The sequence below is a fragment of the Urocampus carinirostris genome, chromosome 12 (genome assembly GCF_059441175.1).
Source record: "Urocampus carinirostris isolate Australia breed hairy pipefish chromosome 12, RoL_Ucar_1.0, whole genome shotgun sequence".
Classification (NCBI taxonomy): Eukaryota; Metazoa; Chordata; class Actinopteri; order Syngnathiformes; family Syngnathidae; genus Urocampus; species Urocampus carinirostris.
The window spans coordinates 2,432,661-2,455,343 of NC_142360.1; the positions used below are offsets into that span (position 1 = coordinate 2,432,661).

At 40.6% G+C, this 22,683-nt stretch overlaps 1 protein-coding gene and 1 pseudogene across 1 annotated transcript; one reads left to right on the forward strand and one right to left on the reverse strand.

Annotated features, from left to right (window-relative positions):
• Positions 1–4,749: 4,749 nt before the first annotated feature.
• ftsj3 (FtsJ RNA 2'-O-methyltransferase 3) lies at positions 4,750–21,288 on the forward strand. Its single transcript, XM_088350576.1, has 21 exons — positions 4,750–4,932; positions 5,043–5,148; positions 5,294–5,340; positions 5,404–5,483; positions 7,096–7,195; positions 12,615–12,809; positions 12,883–12,998; positions 13,064–13,168; positions 13,239–13,339; positions 13,418–13,504; positions 14,935–15,069; positions 15,149–15,284; positions 15,434–15,630; positions 15,690–15,804; positions 15,885–15,966; positions 16,044–16,194; positions 16,299–16,396; positions 16,467–16,569; positions 18,589–18,772; positions 18,847–18,941; positions 19,005–21,288. The coding sequence occupies exons 1-21, from the start codon at positions 4,866–4,868 to the stop codon at positions 19,237–19,239; spliced, it is 2,535 nt and encodes an 844-aa protein (XP_088206702.1). The 5' UTR covers positions 4,750–4,865; the 3' UTR covers positions 19,240–21,288.
• LOC148354649 (U2 spliceosomal RNA) lies at positions 7,541–7,670 on the reverse strand (annotated as a pseudogene).
• Positions 21,289–22,683: the final 1,395 nt, after the last annotated feature.

A 22,683-nucleotide genomic window follows, 5' to 3' on the forward strand; every position in this document is an offset into this window, starting at 1 on the left:
TGGGTCTGACCTCTTTGCTCTGTACACTCTGCATGTTGCATTTGACCTCCTCTGCATTGGGCAGGTCTTCCGCTGCGATACAAGGAGACACATCTGCAATTTTCCTGTTTCTTCTCAGCACCACAACTCTGTCCGTGGGATTAAAGACTTTAACAGGCACCCATCCATCTCCCCAGAGTGGAGTAAAACTCGTCCGACAAGGACTTGTCTGGGCGCAGCCTTAGATTGGGTTGGCTCAACGACCACTGTGCTGCCCGCTGATGCCCCGGCCAACTCAGGTAACTTGCCCCAAATAACGTACTTGGTCCGTGGATTCAGCGTCACGCAACTCTTGATCTTTACTGTCCCTACCTTGTCTGAAATGCAATCACCTCTCCATCTCTCTGTGTTGGAAAGCATTGACAGGAATTGACTGTGGTTATCGGACAGACCGTTGTCAGGAGTGGAAACTAATCTCCAATAGCCATCAGTCCTTTTCAATTGAGTCAAAATATATTTGATGGCATTGCTGCCAAGGATCATCTGTTCTGTCTGGCCTGGCACCACCATTACTGGTATTATCATTTGGCACCCGTAAACTGTGACGTGAATGTCGTACATATCTCTGGGAGAAACTTGGTGTCCACCGCAGCCTACAATGACATAATCATCGGCCGTGTAACTCATCATATCAGGGAATTGCTGCAGGAGGTACTTAGCTGTGTCCTCACTTACTGTACAAGCCATCGCCCCGCTGTCCAACAGCGCTCTGAAAGTGGGGCCTTCTTGCACAAGTACAGGTGTGTAAAACAGTTCGTCAGTCTCCGCTATTCTCTGCAACCCCTGAAAGATCAGCTTCTTCGATGGAGGTATCTTGTTGCTATACAACTCATAAATTGATTTATTGTCTTGCATGTCAGGCTTCACATTAGTGGTGGGAGGTATACTCAGTTGATCTGCACTGTTCTCCCCTAAGCGCAGATCAGTTAGTTTCCCTGAGGCAGCGGGACAACTTTCGTCACTGGACAATCACGTCGAGAATGCCCTGGGGCATGGCAGTGAAAGCAAAGGTTTTTGTCTCGGCAATGAGAGAGAGCACTGTGTTCGACTTCTTTGCAAATGATACATGGCTTGGCAGTGAAACCATTTATTCTGGCTCCAGGTCGCCTGGTTGGAGCTCCCCCTCTCTCTTGAAACTGGTTCGAGGTAACACGTATCAGAACTTTCTCCAACATACTAATAACGTCCGTTAGAGAGACATACTGTGGGCTCGAAGTCTGAGGTGGCTCGTGCACGAGGGTTGGACCATGGTTCACCTCAGCTTTGTGTACGGCAATTTCCGCTCTATTCGCAGGTTGTTGTAGGGAATCTGCTTTGTAGCTCTTCTCAGCGTGGTATTCATTCAGCACCTCTAGTACCTCACATGCTGACCACTTTTCGATGGTTTTTGATCTGTAAGTGAGTGCCAGTTCCTTGCATGGGCAGTTCTTAATAAACATGCGAGTAACCTCTATTTCAGGGTTGTCAAATGTTTTGCCCTGCTCTCTCAAGCACTCAGAGGCAAGGTCAGCTGCTCTGTTTAGTCTCAGCCAGTAGTCATAGGGGTCTTCCTGGTCTTTGGGCAAAGTTGAATAAAAGTCAGCTAAAAGGACAGCAGAGTACTTGGTACAGCTAAAGTATTTCCTGAGAAGACTATAAATCATGTCAGGGCGGGTATAGACGTCTATATTACTGTTTCTAATGCTAAACCTAACTACATCTTTAGCTTTTCCTCTCAAATGTATAAGGATTTCCTCTGCTTGCTCTTCAAGTCTCACATCACTCCTTTTTATAAATGTCCTCATTAGATCTTCCCACTCATGTATTGTTATTGAGTCTGAGCCATCCCCAATAAATGACGGCGGTTCCTTAACCTTTCTCTGCGTAACCACCTGACTCAATCTGTTTGCTACATCTTGTGTGGCAGCAGCGTTAGGAGCTACTATATTATGTGACTGTATATTTGAGAATATGCTATCAGCCAATTTATGTCCTATCTCCTGAATAATATTTGTCATGTGATCAGCTAAACCCTCAGAAATTTCACTCGTGAAATTTGGCGTAGATGTGGGTCTGACCTGAGGTGAAGGTAGGCTAGCATGTTGGTCAGCTGCATTATGGGTGCTCACACTGGAACTTGCCTCTACTCTATGTGTAGCACCACCTGGGGTAGAACTATTATCAGAGGGGATGGGGGTAAACATGCCCCTGCCCCTACCAAAGTGAATAGGTGTGTCAAATTGTGGAGCTAACACATTGCTCTGATTAAACATGTTTCAAAGATTAACAGAAAAAAATGTAAATAAGTCAAAATCACAAAATAAATCAGCAGCCTTCGTATCACTGTGACACTGCACTGTAATGAGCTAAACAATATCGCTCATGTAACTAAAATTTCAAATACTGTGAGCTCATGTGGCAGGTAGGACAGTCCTCGGTTCGGCGAGTTTGATAGAAGTCACGGGTCACGGCACCAATGTAACCGCGTTGTACGTGTCCCACCAAAGATCCACATTCACGCTGGACTGGATGATGAGGTTTTTATTATTACAGTTCTGCAAATGGATGAGTCACAACATTAGCTTTTTCTGCTGGGTCTGATCTCTTTGATCTCTTTGTAGTACTCTGGTAAAACTGACAACAAAGCATATCAAAGAGCTGTCTTTTCACTTTACAGAAAATACATTTTAGAATATCACAATACATTTATAAATCTTTGCATTTTAACAAGATACTTTTAACAAGAGATCGTATAGTGGATTTTTAACGTTTACAATGAATTCAACATGTTTTTCTTTACTCTGAATTTTAACCAACATCATCCTTTTTTTTTAATGTATATGAAAAATAGGAATAAAAACAATAATGAGTATAAAAATGGGTACAATTTACCTGCAAATGGATGAGTCACAACATTAGCTTTTTCTGCTGGGTCTGATCTCTTTGATCTCTACGAGGGGAATTAAGATTTAGTAAAACAGAAACAAAACGAAAATAAACCTAAACAGCTTGACAATATCAATCACATTACTATGCATGGTGAGAGATTTGTCAGCTGGGGTTATAAAGTTTAAAATTAACTTATTTTGTGGAGCACCAAAAGATATGTCTTACCTTTGTAGTACTCTGGTAAAACTGACAAAACCCCGCCTCCTGGTCACATGTTAGAAGCCAAAACCAAACCCCACCCCATACCAGCAGATGGCACTGTTGGACTCAGCATTGCAGGACATTTACCAAAAACTATACACATATTTTAGCAGGAATTTCAATAAAATAAAAGTTATTATTACACCCGTTACATATATATATATATATATATATATATATATATATATATATATATATATATATATATATATATATATGTATATATATAGATAGATAGATAGATAGATAGATAGATAGATAGATAGATAGATAGATAGATAGATAGATAGATAGATAGATAGATAGATAGATAGATAGATAGATAGATAGAGCAGCATGGCGGCGCAGTGGTTAGTGCATGTGCGGCACAGTTCATGTCATGGGAACCTCCTGCGTGGATTCAAATTCAGCTCCAGACTTCCTGTGCGGAGTTTGTATGTTCTCCCCGTGCTTGCGTGGGTTTCCTCCGGGCACTCCGGTTTCCTCCCACATTCCAAAAAAACATGCATTTCAGGTGAATTGGCCGGTTCAAATTGTCCCTAGGTGTGACAGAGCGAGTGAGTTGTTTGTCCCTGTGTGCCCTGCGTATGGCTGGCAACCAGTTGAGGGTGTCCCCAGCCCACTGCCCGGAGATGGCTGGGATGGGCTCCAGCCCCCCCGCGACCCTAATGAGGATAAGCGGTACAGCCAATCGCAGGGCACACAGGGACAGACAACTCATTCGCTCAGTCACACCTAGGGACAATTTGGACCGGCCAATTCACCTGAAATGCATGTTTTTGGAACGTGGGAGGAAACCGGAGTGCCCAGAGGAAACCCATGCAAGCACGGGGAGAACATACAAACTCCGCACAGGAAGTCTGGAGCTGGAGTTGAACCCACGGCAGGTTCCCATGACATGAACTGTGCCGCACAAGCGCTAACCACTGCGCCGCCGTGCTGCCTCTTGTCTTTTCTTCACCCTAAAATAAAAACGGATAAAACTATCTTTTGGATACCGGCTATTCTGTGTGAGGCCTGTTACACACGCCGTAAAGGGTGTTGTTCCCTGGAGGTGGTGTTACGTTCTTTGATGAGAGCACAACCTGTGCATGAATACCAGGGTTTTGGGTTCTTTTGATTTTTGTGACATTTTCCAAATAGGTTTAGATGTAGGATAATACATTCTCAGTGTGTACCACTCGGCCACGACTACCAAACCCCTCCAAGAAAGTTTGTTGAAAACACTCCTGCTGGTAATGTCAGAAATTTATTTTTCATTGGCTTTGTCGTTTTGCTTAAAGGTTTGGTGTCAGACAAAGGCAACTGTAGTCGGATTCATCCATTTCCCCTCGTTGCACAGTCCACATATCGAATGATTTTAGGAAGTTTAGTGTTTTATCCTTCGCTTTTAAGTCCTATAGATACCTCAACCTTTAAAAAATGTATTTTTTAGCACAACTAAGTATAATATTACGAAATTAAAAATAATAATAGTTATGTATTACGGTACAGTATTCGATAACTGAACTAAAACTGTTGACGCAGTGAGCAGTTTCGATCGACAAGTCGCGCTATTGTGCAGAATAGCATACGACGAAAAATATGAAATAGTGACGTGGTTTCTGTGCGCCGTCTTCTACACGTGTTGTCTTCTTGTTATGCTCGTGGATTTTTACGCGTAACAACGTTGTTTTGAGTTACACTTTAACGCAACAATGGGTAAAAAGCTCAAAGTTGGAAAGACCAGGAAGGATAAATTTTACCATTTAGCCAAAGAAACAGGTAAAAAAACAATACTATTGAAAAATTTCCTCCGGTTGTAGCATTAGCAATGCTAGCGTGCTCGTTAGAATGACATTTGAGATCTTTCCTAATTGTCATTTCTTTTCCAGGGTATCGATCTCGTTCGTCATTCAAACTTATCCAGCTTAATCGTAAATATCAGTTTCTACAAAAAGCCAGGGCATTGGTGGACCTGTGTGCTGCTCCTGGAGGATGGTGAGTTAATCAGGTTATCATTAAATTTTTTTAAGATAATTTAAATCAAATCCCAACTCTTAAAATATCACGTAATCTTAAATATCAATTTGAATATTATGATGACGTTTAGGTTGCTTTTACCAATTTACGTTTTTCTTTACAGGTTGCAAGTGGCATCCAAATTTATGCCAGTTTCAAGTCTTGTTATTGGTGAGGTCACATTGACATATTTACACGTAGTAAATTTGAATTAAAACAAATTGATTCTTCTAGGTGTTGACCTGGTGCCCATCAAGCCCATTCCTAACGTTGTGACTCTACAAGAAGACATCACTACAGAGAAATGCAAACAAGTGCGTTGCGTTTCAAAAATGAATCAAAACTCTTTTGTTCCCTTGGAGATTTTTATTTTTTTGCTTCACTCACTTGATTGAAGGCTTGTAAAGGGCATTATATTCAAATCTCACTTAGGCACGTACCAGATTTTCTGCAAAAAATGTTTTTCTCTCAAATTGATAAAAGGGCATTTTTCGGTTTTCGAAAATTGCGATGTCACATCCAAAGTGAGATGAGCCTTGATACGCTGGCTTACACTTGAGCAAATCTATGTGCTACCTAATTGCTTATTTTTCACCTTGCACATGAGAAGGAAGGAGTTTGAGAACGCTATCAAGACTAGCTAGCTGTTTTATTTTATGTGTTTCCTTACTTCAAAGTTTTTCTAATTCTAAGACTGATTATGGCCAATACAAACATGATAACATTATAGAGCTATTACACTGCCATTGATCAAGTCATGTTTACTTGTATAGCCCTTTATCACAAAGACTCTCAAAGGGCTGCACAGACCACAGATTATTGCAAACCACAGACTATTACTACGCCATCTCCTGATCTAAAACCTACATGAGGGCAAGGAAAAACTCATAAACCTCACTCTGCATGAGGAAAATGAAGAAACCTTGTGAAGGGACCTAAAACTCACTTCTACTCCATTGCATACGAATAACCTACTCCTCTTGTCGGTTGAAAATAGTTTGTGTAATATAGTGTAACAATCTGTGAAGCCCTTTGAGACTCTTCGTGATTTAGGGCTATACAAATAAAAATGACTTGACTTGACATTGGGTAATCCGCCTTCCAGATGACCAGGCTTTAATGGATGTTGCAATAACAAATAATAAACAGATATTGTCATCGTAGAATATTGCTTATTCATATGCTACACAATAGAAGTTTGTTTTAGCTTAGATTTAAACATTTCCACTGAGGTTGCAGATCGTATCTCAAGTGGAAGAGCATTCCAGAGCACCGGGGCCCGATATGGAGAACGCTCTCAAACTTGCGGATCTTTTCCTGGCTCTTGGGATCACTAGTAGACCGGCATTTTGGTCTGTTTTGATCTGTGAACATGTAATTTGTGTTTGGACATTGTGCTGTGATACATTCAGCTTGTTATGTCAACAAAGTTTGTTAGCCGAGTTCGTTCAGTGCTAAAGTGTTTGAATTCGTAAACACTTACTTTGTGTGTGACATTGTGCTTTGTAACAGATAAAAGCTGTTTATTTTTTATGACAACCAACCATTCTACTCAAAGTACAGTCAACATGCTTTAGTTGTTCTCCCAACGGTTTTAAAGTTTTTATCACTTCTGACTGGATTCTGTTTCAGCATTTAAATTTATTTTTGTGTTAATGAGAATTTAACACTTAAACCTAACAGATTGTATTATATTTGTCAGTTATATATGTATTTTATTGCGTACTTTTCAGCAAATTAGTACTAATTTGTATTTCAAAAAGAAATTTGGCCAAGTGTTTATCCTCAATCGCAACTCAATTTTATTTGAAGGCCATTGTTATTGTTGCATTAACTCAAGTAGGCTGAAAACATTTTCTGTCCCCACTTGTTGAGGAGGGGGGTGTTCTTTTTCTCTTAGTTAATGATTTAATGTTCAACTTGCAGTCTCTGAGAAAGGAGCTGCAGACCTGGAAGGTTGACGTTGTGCTCAACGACGGAGCTCCTAACGTAGGAGCCAACTGGCAGCATGATGCCTTCTCGCAGGGTGAGTAAAATTGTAAAGAAAATTCAAAATTTTGGGAGCCTTTAGAGGTCTATCAGCTAATCATTAGTTGTGATGGCTCCGCAAGGCACGACTTCATTGCCAAGTGCTGTAAGCACAGGGCAATGTAGTTGTTCTAGCGGAGCAAGCACAACTGATATAATCCCCCGTTTTCTTTTTATTATTAGTTGTGATTTTTTAAGGGTTATTGTTCCATTTTCTTTATTAATTATCCATTATCCGTTATCGGTCAGTTCATAATACGCTACAAAGCCAAGGAGCCGGGACACTTACTCTCAGCCAAAAGGCGGAGCTAAGGTCCTAGCCTCAATGCCTTGCTGCGATCATTGCGAATGCACCGTTCCCGGAGGTACTGCGATACCGGGCCGATGCGTGGAGAGGACAGAGCAAGCTCTTATTCCATCTCCGGATAGCAAAAATCAATCGTCACATGTTTGGTTCTTATGCTAACAGCTATGTGCGCCGCAAGCAAAGTGTCGGGATGGCGTAGCCAGCCCAAATATTAGCGCAAGCTATCTGTAAACACTGACGGTTATTAGCTGGATGTTAGTTAGGTTGATGCTATGCTTACTCATGCTAGCTGTAAAAACTGTGGCAAGTGCGAAGCAGGAACAACTAATACAATCCCCAGAGATATTATTATTATTATTATTATTGCTTCATGTTAAAAAATGTTGGTAATGGATATATTTTAACAACTTCATATTTACAAATTATGCTAATGGCTTCATGTTGTTGAGTTATGCTAATGGTTACATGCTTAAAAGTGATGCTAAATGCTAACTTTTCAATGCTAAAACAATTTGATAAATGGCAATATTGTTACGACTTCATATTTACAAATTATGCTAATGGTGTTGTGTTGATGAGTTATGCTAATGGGTACATGCTATAAAGTGATGCTAACGGCTAAATGCTAACTTCTTAATGCTAAAAAATTTTGGTGATGGCTTTTTTTTTTTTACAACTTCATATTTACAAACTATGCTAATAGATGCATGTTAATGAGTTATGCCAATGGCTACAGGCTTAAAATTGATGCTAATGGTTAAATGCTAACTACTTCATGCTAACATTTTATAATAATTGCCACATAACGAATTAGCCAAATGAATAGGCTCAATGGATTCCGGGTGGACCAATTCAAATCGAACGGCCTATGCTATTTGAACATGTATATTTTAAGTTTTTAAAGTGTAATAAGTGTTATTACTATGTTATTACCAAGAATGTGATTTTTAGACCTCCACAAGGCATATCCTTGTTGCTAACGATTATGGGCCAATCTGAAATGAACTTGCCAGTACCGGGGGTGTGTGGGGGGCGGAGTCCCCCCACAGAACCAAGTTAAAAATTACAAATACATCTCTCTGAGTTAAATGTTTATAAAGTGTAATAACAGTGTGATTACAATGTTATTACCATGAATGTGATTTTTTTTTTTTTTATTAGACCTCCCCAAGGCATATCCTTGTTGCTAACGGTTGTGGGCCCATCTCAAATGAACTTGCCAGTACCGGGGGTGTGTGGGGGGGCGGAGTCCCCCCACAGAACCAAGTTAAAAATTACAAATTTATCTCTCTGAGTTAAACTTTATGCTAACTCATAATACTAGCAACTCAACGCTACCGGTTCTCTACCAATATATGCCAGATCAATCACAACTCTTACAATTGCCGCGGGAATTGTCGAGTTCGTTGTGATTGCTTCAGCAGGGCACAACTACATTGCCAAGTGCTGTAAGCACAGAACAACTATTATAATCCCCCGAGATATTATTATTATATCTATCTTCTTCCGCTGAATTTTAACGGGGAACTCCTCCCAGAGCTTTTCGAGTACCCCATCGATTCATATACCAAAAATTCCGGCCCGACCGGGACTCTTGTGGCTCGTCTTTTGACAGTGATACAAGTCGCTGGGGCCCCGCAAGGGTTCCCGGAGACCAAAAAAAGTCCCCATCCGGAATAATGGGTTTTGAGATTCTCCCATCCAAAATACATGGGCCCACAGAACCAAGTAAAAAATGACAGAAACATCTTTCTGAGCTAAAAACTTAATGCTAACTCATAATGCGAACAACCGGCGTTATATATACATACCGGTATCATCTTCCAAATCAATCTCAACTCTTACAATTGCCGCGGGTATTGTCTAGTTATATCTATCTTCTTCCGCCGAAATTTAACGGGGATCTTCTCCCCGAGCTTTTGGAGTAACCCAACGATTCACGTACCAAAAATTCCGTCCCAAACGGGACTCTTGTGGCTTGTCTTTTGACAGCGAAAAAAAGTCCCCATCCGCTCTAATGTATTTTGAGAGTCTCACATCCGGAATACATGGGCCCATTCAATATATTCATAATGGGTAGCCATGGTAAACAAGGCTTTTCCCAAGGGTAGTCATAGTAACCAGGGACTGTCCAGCGTGGCTTGAGGGTGCCCAACCCCACATTAGTTTTAACATGGGTAAATGGTGAATTCCAAAGAGTGGATGCTAGCAATAGGATGCTAACAGCTATGTGTGCCAATATCAAAGTGTTGGGCTGGCATAGCCATGACGGGATCATCTTCCAGATCAATCACAACTCTTACAATTGCCACGGGAATTGTCTAGTTATATCTATCTACTTCCGCCGAATTTTAACGGGGAACTCCTTCCAGAGCGTTTCGAGTACCCCATCGATTCATATACCAAAAATTCCGGCCAAACCGGGACTCTCGTGCTATGTCTATTTACAGGGATAGGAGTCTCCGGGGCCCCTTGTGGGTCTGAAATGAACTTGCCAGTACCGGGGGTGTGTGTGGGGGCTGAGTCCCCCCACATAACCAAGTTTAAAATTACAAATACATCTCTCGGAGTTAAAAACTTTATGCTAAATCATAATGCTAACAACTCAACGCTACCGGGACTAAGCAGGGACTGTCCAGGGTGGCTTGAGGGGGCCCGACCCACATTACCTTTAACCATGGGTAAATGGTGAATTCCAAAGAGTGGATGCTAGCGAGAGGATGCTAACAGCTACGTGCGCCGCTAGCAAAGTCTTGGGCTGGCTATGCCAGATGAGTTATGCTAATGGCTACACGCTAAAAAGTGATGCTAACGGCTACATGCTAACTTCTTCATGCTAAAAAAAATTGGTGATGGATATATTTTAACAACTTCATCTTTACATATTATGCTAATGGATACATGCTTAAAAGTGATGCTAATATGGCTAAATGCTAGCTGCTTCATGCTAAAAAATTATGCTATCGGCCACATGCTAACGAATCAGCAAAATGAATGGGCTCAATGGATTCTGGATGGGCCAATTCAAACGGCCTATTCTATTTGAACATGCATATTTTAAAAGTATTCCAAGTGTAATAGCATTGTTATTACTATTTTATTACCATAATTGTGAGTTAAAGACTTCCACAAGGCATATCCTTGTTGCTAACAATTATAGGCCTATCCGAAATGAACTTGCCAGTACCGGGGGGGGGGGTTCTCTCCCCACAGAACCAAGTTCAAAATTACAAATACATCTCTCTGAGTTAATAACTTTATGCTGACTCATAATCATCAACAAGGCTGTGGAGGTTGTCAGCAGTATCAAGTTCCTAGGGGTGCACATCACAAACAAACTCACCTGGTCCGTGAACACTGCATCACTGGTTAAGAGGGCACAGCAGCGCCTGTACTTCCTGCGGAGTATGAGGAGAGCCCACCTGCCCCGACCCTCCCTCATCGCATTCTACAGGGGCACCATAGAGAGTATCCTGACCAGCTGTATCTCTGTGTGGTGTGGAGGCTGCAGCGCTACCGACTGGGGTAGTGTGAGGAGGGTGACGAGGACAGCTGAGAAAATAATCGGGACTTCACTTCCCTCCATTCAGGACATTGGCCAGAAGCGCTGCCTATCCCAAGCTAAGAACATTATCGGGGACCCCTCTCACCCCGATCATGGACTGTTCACTATGCTAGCCTCTGGGAAGAGGTACTGCAGTGTGCGGTGCAGGACCACCAGGTTCCGCAATAGTCTTGTCCCCCTGGCCATTAGACTGTTAAATGGTCAATCTAACATATAGTAAATCTAAATCTAAACGGCTGCTAATCTGTACATCTGTGGATTTTGTTTGACTTTTTGCACTACTGGCAGTTCTTTATAGCTAGCCACTCCTTGCACATCTGCTCTCTGCACTATTGTACAGTGTTATTGTTACTGTTTACCTGACTTGTTAACCAGACTGCCCATTTTGCACATCTGGTTAGCTACTCCTCTTGCACTATCGGCACTATGGTAAAATACTATACGTAGCCATAATTATTTAGTATATTATTAGTGTTACTACTCCAACTCAATACAACATTTTATTTATATCTGTACATTCAAGGAAACTGTGCGGGTCAGATGTATCGACATTTCGTTCTGTATACACGTGTACTATAATGACAATAAAGTAGATCTGAATCTGAATACTACCAACTCAACCTTACCGGTTCTCTACCAACATCTGCCAGTTTTATCACAACTCTTACAATTGCCGCGGGAATTGTCTAGTATTCCATCTATCTACTTCCGCCGAAGTTTAACTGGAATCTCCTCCCAGAGCTTTTGGAGTAGCCCAACGAATTGATACATGCTAAAGGCTAAATGCTAATTTCTTCATGCTAAATAATTTTGGTAATGGCAATATTTCAACAACTTCATGTTTACAAATTGTCAATGGACTCATGTTGATGAGTTATGCTAATGTTTACAAGCTAAAAAAGTGATGCTAACGGCTAAATACTAATTTCTTCATGCCAAAAAAGTTTGGTAATGGCTATATTTTAACAACTTCATATTTACATATTGTGCTAATGACTTTATGCTCATGGGCACATGCTAAAAAGTGATGCTAACGGTTAAATGCTAACTGCTTTATGCTGAAAAAAATATTCTAATGCTAACATGCTAACGACTCAGCAAATTGAATGTGCTTAATGCATTTCGTATTGGCCAATTCAAATAGAATGGCTCATTACTTTTGAACATGTACATTTTAAATGTTTATAAAGTGTAATAACATCGTGATTACAATGTTATTACCATGAATTTGATTTTTTTTTTTTTTTTTTTTTTTATTAGACCTCCTAAAGGTATATCCTTGTTGCTAACGGTTGTGGGCCCATCTCAAATTAACTTGCCAGTACCGGGGGTGTGTGTGGGGCGGAGTCCCCTCACAGGACAAGTAAAAAATTACAAATACATCTCTGAGTTAATAACTTTATGCTAACTCATAATGGTAACAACTCAACGCTACCTGTTCTCTACCAACATCTGCCAGATCTATCACAACTCTTACAATTGCCGCTGTAATTGTCTAAGTTTAAATGTTTTTTTTTTCTTTATCTTTTTTTTTTACTTCCCCAGCCCACCTGACCCTCATGGCTTTGAAACTGGCTTGTGAGTTCCTGGCCAAAGGGGGCACTTTTATTTCCAAGGTTTTCCGCTCTAAAGACTACCAACCGCTGCTGTGGATTTTCCAGCAGTTTTTTAAGAAGGTTCAAGCCACCAAGCCACAAGCGTCAAGAAATGAGTCTGCTGAAATATTTGTTATTTGCCAAGGTTGGTGCCAGCTTTGGATACAACACTGTTAAATCTGTACTTGTTAAGAATGATTTTATTTGTTTATCGACAGGTTTTCTAGCTCCCGACAAAATTGATGTAAAGTTCTTTGACCCCAAACATGCTTTTAAAGAGGTGGCGGTGCAGGTTAATACCGTGAAAGACCTGGTTCCAGAAAAGAAGCCAAAGGTATTGTAAATATGTTGTGGATTACATAAATTTCTGTTGACCCTGACGTTCTTGTCGTTCCTCAGGCCGAGGGATACTCTGATGGGGACCTGACACTTTTTCACAGCTTCACAATTACAGCTTTTGTTAAAGCTGAAAACCCTGTGGACTTTTTGGCTAGAGCTAGTGAGGTATGAATCCGAGCAACAGGATATATTTAGCTTCGTACGGGTTCATATTTAAAATTATTATTTTTTTTAGATCACCTTTGATAATCCGACCTTGGAGCATCATAGCTCCACCACTGATGAAATCAAGGAATGTTGTCGTGATATTAAAGTTTTAGGCCGCAAAGATCTGCGGTAAAACCTTTCTGGCGCACAGGTTACTATTGATAGTATGGAAAAAATTTAGATGTTATGTTTGTTCTTCAAATCCAGCATGCTGCTGAACTGGAGGACCAAGCTGAGGAGACTCTTGGCCAAGAAACTGAAAGAGGAAGCTAAGAAGCTGGACCAGGAAATCAAGTATGTTGTTAGAACATATTTGTCATTGTCATAGTCAAGTCAAGTCATTTTTATTTATATAGCCCTAAATCACGAAGAGTCTCAAAGGGCTTCACAGATTATTACACTATATTACACAGACTATTTTTCAGCCGACGAGAAGAGTAGGTTATTCATATGCTATGGAGTAGAAGTGAGTTTTTAGTTTAGATTTAAACATTTCCACTGAGGTTGCAGATCGGATCTCAGGGGGAAGAGCATTGCACAGCACCGGTGCCCGGATGGAGAACGCTCTCGAACCAGCAGAACACTTCTTTGCTCTTGGAATCACCAGAAGACCGGCACTCTCAGATCGTAGGCTTCGGACCGGGACATAGGGGCAAATCAGATCTGAAAGATAAGAGGGAGCAAGTCCATGTATGATTTTGTATAATACTAAGAGAACCTTGAAATCACATCTATGGCTAACTGGGAGCCAATGCAGGTTAGCCAAAATCGGTGTTATGTGATCGTACTTTTTTGTCCTAGTTAAAAGCCTCGCTGCGGCATTTTTTACCAGCTGAAGAGACTTGATTCTAGACTTCGGGAAACCAGAGAGTAGTGCATTACAGTAATCGAGACGGGAGGTAACAAATGGATGAATTATAATTTCCGCATCAGACTGAGACAGTATTGAACGGATTTTAGCAATGTTACGAAGATGGAAGAAAGCGGTTCTAGTAATTTTCTTTACATGCATTTCAAAGGATAGATCAGGGTCAAATATGACACCTAAATTTTCACTCTGTGATGTGACATTTGTCAATGTTCACAGCAGTTTTTGAGAATAAGTCACGGCATTTAGATAATAATAATAATAATAATAATAATTTCCTTGTATTGTCATTCTGTGTAACAATGTACACAGAACGAAATGTCGATTGCATCTGACCCGATGCAGCCGCAGCCAAGAGAGGGCGCCGCCGACCACTTTTTAAGTCTTAGGAATGACTCGGCCGGGGCGCGAACCCGAACCTCCCAGTCTCAAAGCGGGCGCCTTACCATCTAGGCTAGATGGACCAATGACTAACATTTCGGTCTTTTCAGAGTTAAGACGCAAGAAATTGAGTGACATCCACTCTTTTATCTCAATGAGGCAGGCTTCCAAATTTTCACAGTTTAGTTTGGGAGATTCCTCCAACGGAAGATATAGTTGAGTGTCGTCTGCGTAGCAGTGGAAGCTGATATTGTACTTGCGAATAATATCGCCTAATGGAAGCATGTAAATGCTAAAAAGAAGGGGGCCAAGCACTGAATCCTGCGGAACACCGCAGGTAACATTAAAGGGCTCAGATGTCATTTCACCATATTTAACACAGTGCGTCCTATCTGAGAGGTACGATCTGAACCACGAGACGACGGTTCCTGAGAGAGTGGGTGTCTAATGCCAAGTATCCCTTTTCCCTCTTTAGTTTGAGTACTGATGAAGAGGGGGGTGATTCAGACACAGAGCCTAAGAAGAAGGAAGATGTAGAACATGATGAAGAAGAAGAAATGCAGAAGAAACTGGCCGAGCTGAAGGCAGAAGAGATGGCAGAGCTTAAAAGGTCAGCTACCATACTCCCTTTAATGATGCAGATATTGGATTTTTTTGTTCGCATCATATTTGTGTGTTCGCTTCATCAGGAAGAAGAAGAAGCTCCTGAAAGAGCGCAGAAAGCAGAGGGAGAGGATGGAGCTCAAAATGGATCTGCCGGGTGTCTCCATCGCCGACAACGACGATGTTTGCTTATTCTCCCTACATACAATCAAGAAGAAAAAAGTGAGGCCACAAAACATGACGTGAACATGACATAAAGATCATTTGCTGCTACTCTGTTGTTTGTCCACCAAAAGCAACACTAAGGTGTCCATGTGAAAGATCTAAATATATAGAATGTCACAGCTAATCCATGTAACCTCCCTTCTCAGGTGCTGGATAATATTTCCAAGGGGGACATGCAGGCAGCTGATTTACTGGTGGATGAGGAGGACAATGACCTCCACCTCTCTGGTGATGACGACGAAGAAGCCGATGACGCGTCCCTTGCCTCAGACTTGGACGACGACGAGCTGCTGGATTTGGAACAAAAAAGGAAGGAGCTTGGAAAAATAACGAAGAAGAAAAAGTGGGTGAACTGCTTAGAATTAAAGATAAGCATTTAACAAGTTATCTTTTTGTCTCTAGAGTCACATTTGAGCATGGGATGGTAGAGGACGAAGAGGAGCAAGGTGGCTTACTTGTGGACCTGGAGGGAAAAGATGAGAAAAGAGCGCGGGAAACTGACATGTGGTTCAGCAAGGTTTCAAAAATCCCTCCCGCCCACAATTTTTGTTTTCAATCAATTTTATTTGTAATTATTTAATCTTGTTGAATTCTCAGGACATTTTTGCTGAGATTGAGTTAGAAGAAGACGCCGAAAGCGAGCTCAGACAGACCTTGTGCCTCAATAACCAGCAACCAGGTAAACATCACAATTAAAAAAGTGTTTTTCCGTTAATCAGAGTCCTGGTTCATTTTTTTCCATATTGCTTCTTATAGGTAAAGGCAAAAAGAGAAAAGCTAAGGAAGTTGAAAATGTTAAAGTGGAGGCAATGGAAGAGCCTGCTTTGACTGTACAACAAGAGGCTGGACCTTCAAAGGAAGCAGTAAAAGACGAGGACAGCGATTCTGATGACGACGATGATGAAGAGTAATTTATTTCAGTTGTCCAAAAGTGCTGCCAGGGTTACAAATAAAAGGAAATATACTATGTGAAATCATCAGTCTCTGGTAAGATTCCATATCTTCTTTTAGATACATCGCCAAGCTGAAGCAAGCCACAGGTGTCGCGGAGAAAGGTCTGGATGATGATGATGACGACGACTTTCAGGTTGTTCCAGTGGAAAGCATCAGTGAGTGAATGACCGCTACACTAAACCATCCGTCACTGTGAAATGTGAACATCTGTTTTTGTGCTCATAGGTAAGAAAGCCCGTATCCTGGATGCTGAAGGCCTCGCTCTTGGTTGCCAGATTGCCACGTCCAAGAAGAAAACCAGAGACCTGGTGGACAATTCCTTCCATAGGTACTCTTAACTGTTTTCTATTTTAAGTGACAGTATGAAACCATTTACGACTAGAGGTCCTTGTAGTTAGGAATGGTGCAAAAGTGTGTGCTTTGGAAGACACATTACGGAAGCCAGAATGAAAAACTGGGAATCTTCCATGTTGAGCAAGGATAAATTTTAGCCAGGGACATGGCATGAAGCTGATGTTGATCTAGTTAAAGACATTAAGTGTCTCATAAAGCCAGTAGCTGGAGTTGGTCAGAATTGGTGTAAGTGGTTAACTAGCTACAAAAGGGCCAGGAAAATAATTATTTTGTCAAGCGTCAGGACCCTGAATCTTGTAACTCATCTGTGGAGGTCGAGTGACACTTAAGGGCGGAGCAGGAGCAGCCAAAAATAATAGCGGTCAGTGGCAAGCTTTAGGCTGTAGCTAGCCAGAGAAGAAACAAAAAAGGATAGTAAAAGATTATAAGGGTAAACGAGAATTTGACACTGAAGGTCGAAACAAATTTTAATTAGAAATTAATTTAATAAGCAGCTAACGATGATATTGGCAAGCCATTGCCTGCAGCCAAGTGGCTTACCTGGGTGGCTAGAGAACGAAACAGTAGAAAAGTTGAATATGCCTGAACCATGTAATTGCATGACCAGCTGTAGAAGGCAAGTACCACTGAAGAATGAGGCTAAAACAGTTAACAATAGCAGCTAGAACAGGGGTCGGGAACCTATGGCTCTTTCTATGATTGCCTGTGGCTCTGAGACAAATTTGATTGCATGCTAACTTTCTCCATCTCGTCCAAAACGTAAGCTACTAATCCTGTTCAGGCACACACAAAGCCACACCAAAGCTGATTTCTGATTAGTGCTTGGCAGAATATATAGGGCATGTTTTTCACTACAATTTACAGTCAAGGTGTCACACGAAAAGAAAAAAAAAACTCGTTCTGGCTGTACATCGCTAAAGAATCCGTTATATAAAACCTCACTATATTATCTGTCTTCAGTGTTCAGATACCTTATGATGAATCCACAGAACACACTGTAAATACGCCAAAACACCGGAAGAGAATTTAAAGTTTTTTGATTGGGTGAGAGGGAGGGATGGGTGGAGCTATGCAAAAAGTGCAAGCACTCCCTCCCATCTCTCTCCAAAGGTAAGCACATCAGGCTCCCTTTTTGCAGAATGTTGTGACGTTTTTACAAAATAACTGCTTGCATCTGGTTTTGAAACCAATATGTATGAAAAAAAAAGGGTCAGAGTGAGATTAACCGATCTTGAGTAATTGCAAGAAAGACACAAGTTTAAATTGGTATGTTTGTTGATTTTGGGACACGGGCTCTGGCATTATTCTCTTTTCATAATTTTTATCAAATCATCAAAAATAAATGTGCTGAAGTTTTTGTCTGGGGCGCGTGTTTAGCATTATAGTAAATTTGTCTCATAATATATGTCTCTTTCCCAAAATAAAATTAATATATTTTGCTTTTATGGCTCTTTGAGTCAAAAAGGTTCCCGACCCCTGAGCTAGAAGGGAGCCACATTCTGCAGCCAAATGAGTGTCCTGAGAGGGAAACGGTGGAAAAAAGTGTCAGATACCTCAATCAGGATGTGTTGTGACGTTTGCTTGCTTGGCGAGCTGTAGAAGGCAACACTAAAAGATAGAGCAGGAGTCATAACAATAGTAGTAATCTGTAGTTGTAGTGGAAAAGCATGGGAACTTCATCAAGGGGCATCTCAAGTTGTGTAAAATAATTATTTGTTGAAGATATATTGTACATGTGTTTTTGCTTGTTTGAGCTGAAACTTACGAATTTATCTACGGTTCCATGGGTACTGCAAAACTGCTAGAGGCGGTGCTTTTAAGCACTGAATGTTCCTGCAGGGAACGTAGGGACGAAATGGAACAATAGTGTATCAAAATGAATGCAGCATTTTACAATATTTAGGTCGCTGTTTAATACACACTGGTGCTTAAGTAAATCATAAATAGCGGCTTAAGAGTTAGTTTTTTTTTTTTTTTTTTTTTTTTTTTACAGGTTTGCATCATCCGATGAGCCCTGGGAAGTACCAGAGTGGTTCCTGAATGACGAGATCAAGCACCGAAGGAAACCGATCCCGGTCTCCAAGGACATGGTGGAAGAGTACAAGCAGAAGTGGAAGGAGATCAACGCCCGGCCTATAAAGAAGCTTGCCGAAGCCAAAGCCAGGAAGAAGAGGAGGGTACAATTTGATCAAGTCTTTGATAAAACGACATATTTCCTTTTCTCTTAAATGATCATTTTGTTTGTCACTAGATGTTGAAAAAGATGGAGCAAGCCAAGAAGAAAGCAGAGGCGGTTGTGAACACAGTTGACATTTCTGAGAGGGAGAAAATGGCTCATCTGAAGAGGTTTGGCTTTTCACCTAATGTAGGGAAAAATAAGTTTGGCTTATCTATTTTATTTTTTATCAGTATCTACAAGAAAGCTGGCGTGGGAAAAGAAAAGCGAGAGGTAACATATGTGGTGGCCAAAAAAGGAGTTGGCAGGAAAGTGAGGCGTCCTACCGGCATTAAAGGAGTCTTCAAAGTTGTGGACGGTCGCATGAAGAAAGACGTGAGGGCGGCACAGAAGAAAGAACATAAAGGGAAAGGTGGAAAAGGTGGTAAAAAAGGTGCAAATACTGGGAAAGGTCGGAAAGGAAAATAAGTTTTTATTTGATCAATGAGCTTCTAAAAAGCTCAACTCTTGCACCTACATAAGTCTTCTGTTGAAAAATGTCATTATTTTGTGTAAATAAGACGCATCTTTGTCTATCAACTGTTTCTCAAGTGATTTTGATTTGTGTAGCATTTGGTGAATGTCTGAGTGCATGGCTGGTTTAAAAAATTTTTTTTACTTAAACAGGATCATTCAACACTGTTCAGGAGTGTCACTTCCCATTTGTGAAGATCATGTTACACTTTGTGTTTAACAAAAACACTATTACTACACCATGCCCAGTTATTCTTCATTTATTTCTGATACACAAGACAAGAGTAGGCTTGTGGCTGTGGTGCTATGAATCAAATAGACTGAACTATTTCAAGGCAGTAGAATATTTCTGATGTATTCGCATTTTTGTTTTGTTTTCCTTTTCTTACTTTTTATCTAGTGTTGTAGCATCCCCAGCTGAATGATGGTCATTCTTACAAACTGATGGTTCACGGTGTTATATTTCAAAAAACGTTTCCATCACTTGCACCACCTAGCAACGTTAAAGCAGTGTCTGAAACTCGGGGAAAAAAAGTTACAGGATACCAGGGCAGACAACTGCCCAGCCATAAAGTTGCCTTCCCCATTTTCCCAACTTGAAACACAATAAGAATAATAGCAAAAAAAAAAAAACATTGTTGCAAAATATTAAGGATTGATAATCAAAATATATAACAGAACAACACTTTAAATTAAGTTTATTGCAATTCTACTTATAACATTCATTGCCTGTACATGACATCGCTGTTTTCATCTGCCATCAGGATGTACCTGTATTTACTCATCTTCATTCATGCAATGTTTGCGTTGTATTGTCTGCTCCAAGCCACGTGAACTCCTCTTTCCACGATGCTTTTAATGTACGTTTACGTTTTGTAGCGTCATAAATTTTGTTAGCCTATTTTAAACGATTTTTTTTTTTTTTTTTTTTTTTTTTAAAAATAAAGTTGTCGGCCACCCGGGCTGAGATGTTTTGTAAGTTGTTCGCCCTATGTAAAAGATATACGCCCCGGGCGTCCGGGAAAATGTTATTACAGGCACTGGTAAAAGCTTTGAGAAAGAAAATTAAAATACCTAGTGATACTTCTGTATGTTAAGTCGTAAAATATTGAAATGAAAATAATATTTTGTATTTTTCATTTTTTCAACAAAAAATATCGTCCCAAAAAAATGAACAAATCTGAAAAGAAGGAATGACATGGGGAAGCCAAAGGCCTATGAGACGCGTCTCCAAAATAACTTTGTACGCTTATGTCAATCATTTAGAATAGAATAGAATATACCTTTATTATTGTTACAACATTGGTTAACATATTGTGACAACAAATATGGGCATGACACTCCAGTCTCACACATTCACAGTGAGGTAAAAAAACCAAGAAGACAAGGAACGGAGAAGTAAGGTTATAAAACAAGGAGGATAAGGTTATAGTTATAATTTACGCAATATTTACACAAAGAAATGACAGCATGTAGGATGTTACATACAGTCGGTATCGTAAGGGTTAAACTAATTATGTCTCACATAACAATCATTTGTTAGCCCATTTATAAATGGTCACATTGTTAGAATCACCATATATTTACATTTATTTCTTTTTAGCAATGCAATGGGTAAAACCTGAGACAAACATTTTCTTATGTAAATTTTGAAATGGCATTGGAGGTAAACCAATTGGGCCCAATCCCATTCCTCTCACTTGTCCCTGAGAATCCTCCAGTGAGGCCCCTCAGTGAGTGGAGTGCAAAGTGAAGATTGTCTCCTAAGAAATTGGATGGGACTTGCAAGGCTGAACTGTGATTTTCTGCACAGTTATCCTACTCTACGGTTTGGAGTGTGAAGACTTTTTTGCGGCCCCCTCGGTAGATTCGTGCACTTCGTAAAGTAGCGATTTTGCAATGTTCATGTTTTAACGCGAAAATGCGATTTTCTATTGCATTTATGTCTAACCAAGATATCTCAATATATTTTGTTGCAAATACATGCATAGTTGTGGAAAACTACATTTGTGCGTTTCCTTTCCAGCCATGTTGATATTGAGAATTCGCAAAGCCTTCTGGGTAGTCACTTCGCTCCAAGTGAGGTACCGACCTCCCTCGATCTGAAGTGGTTATGTCATGTGTTGAGGGCACTTCTCCCTCGGTCTTGAGAGTATTGGGACACATCCCATTTTCACGTGAATGCGCAAAACCAAGTGACTAGGGCAAATAGCGAGTGAAAGTGAGAAGAATGGGACGCAGCTAGACTGAGTTACAAGGGCCCAATCCCCCACCCTCACCACGAGCATTTTTGCAGCTCTGTCGTTTTGACTATGTCGCTAGCAGCAGCTGTTGTCAATACTGGACAAACGTTTAGCCTGTGCTGTATCTCCTATGAGATGTCACTGTATTCACAGTTGGCCCAAGTCAAGTTGGACACCCCTGTATATGTGTCTTCTTGGCCAGTTAAACAAGCTAACTGCTCCAATATCTGGTATCACATTGCGATTCCACCAAGGTCCAGCTATTCTACATAGGAAACAATAACCAAAAAAATGCAGTGCATTGCAAGGACATATGTTTTGGCATGTACGGAGGAGACTTTTCCCCATCAATATTGAGCTATCCTTGTTTTGTCACCACTAATATTATTGGATCACTTATTAATATTCGCTACGTCCCCAGCAATGCCAAGACCAAATCTACGCCCTTGATGCAATTACGTTAGTGCCTCAGACTGGGCAGAGAGCAGCTGCTGATTTCTGCGCTGTGATGACTTTTCCATGATAAGCATTTTGTGTAATCATCACGGAAATACAGAAAATATTATTTAAGAGTAATAGAGCCTATTATTAATAATAAAAATAAATTGTGTGTGGTTTTTGCTGATTTTTTTTCTCTTCATTTTATTTGTTTTTGTGAATGTGTTGGTCTTGCTGTCGGTCACCCCTCCTGAGGAATATGACCAATAAAATCCCTGCCCAACAACCTGGAACACCAAATGTTGGATTGAAATGAAATGAAATGAAAGAGAAGAGTGAGAAGCAGCAATTAACTCATTGAAGAATGGAAAGTCGCCAGTAACCGACAACATCCCTTCAGAACTCATACAAAATGGTGGTGAGCTAAGTATAGATATTTTAATAAACATCTGCTAAACAGGACAGTGGCCATCTTAATGGACAAAATCCATAATAGTTATGCTACAACAGAAAGGAAACCAACTATCCTCTAACTACATAACCATCAGTCTCAAACGCCATGTAAGTAAAGTTATGCTGAAGGTCCTACTGAACAGATTGAAACCACAGGCTAAAAACATTCTAGCCGAAGAACAGGCAGGTTTCAGGGAGGTAAGGAGCACCACAGAACAGATTTTTAATCTGCACAATTTAGATGAGAAGTTTCAACAACACGCGA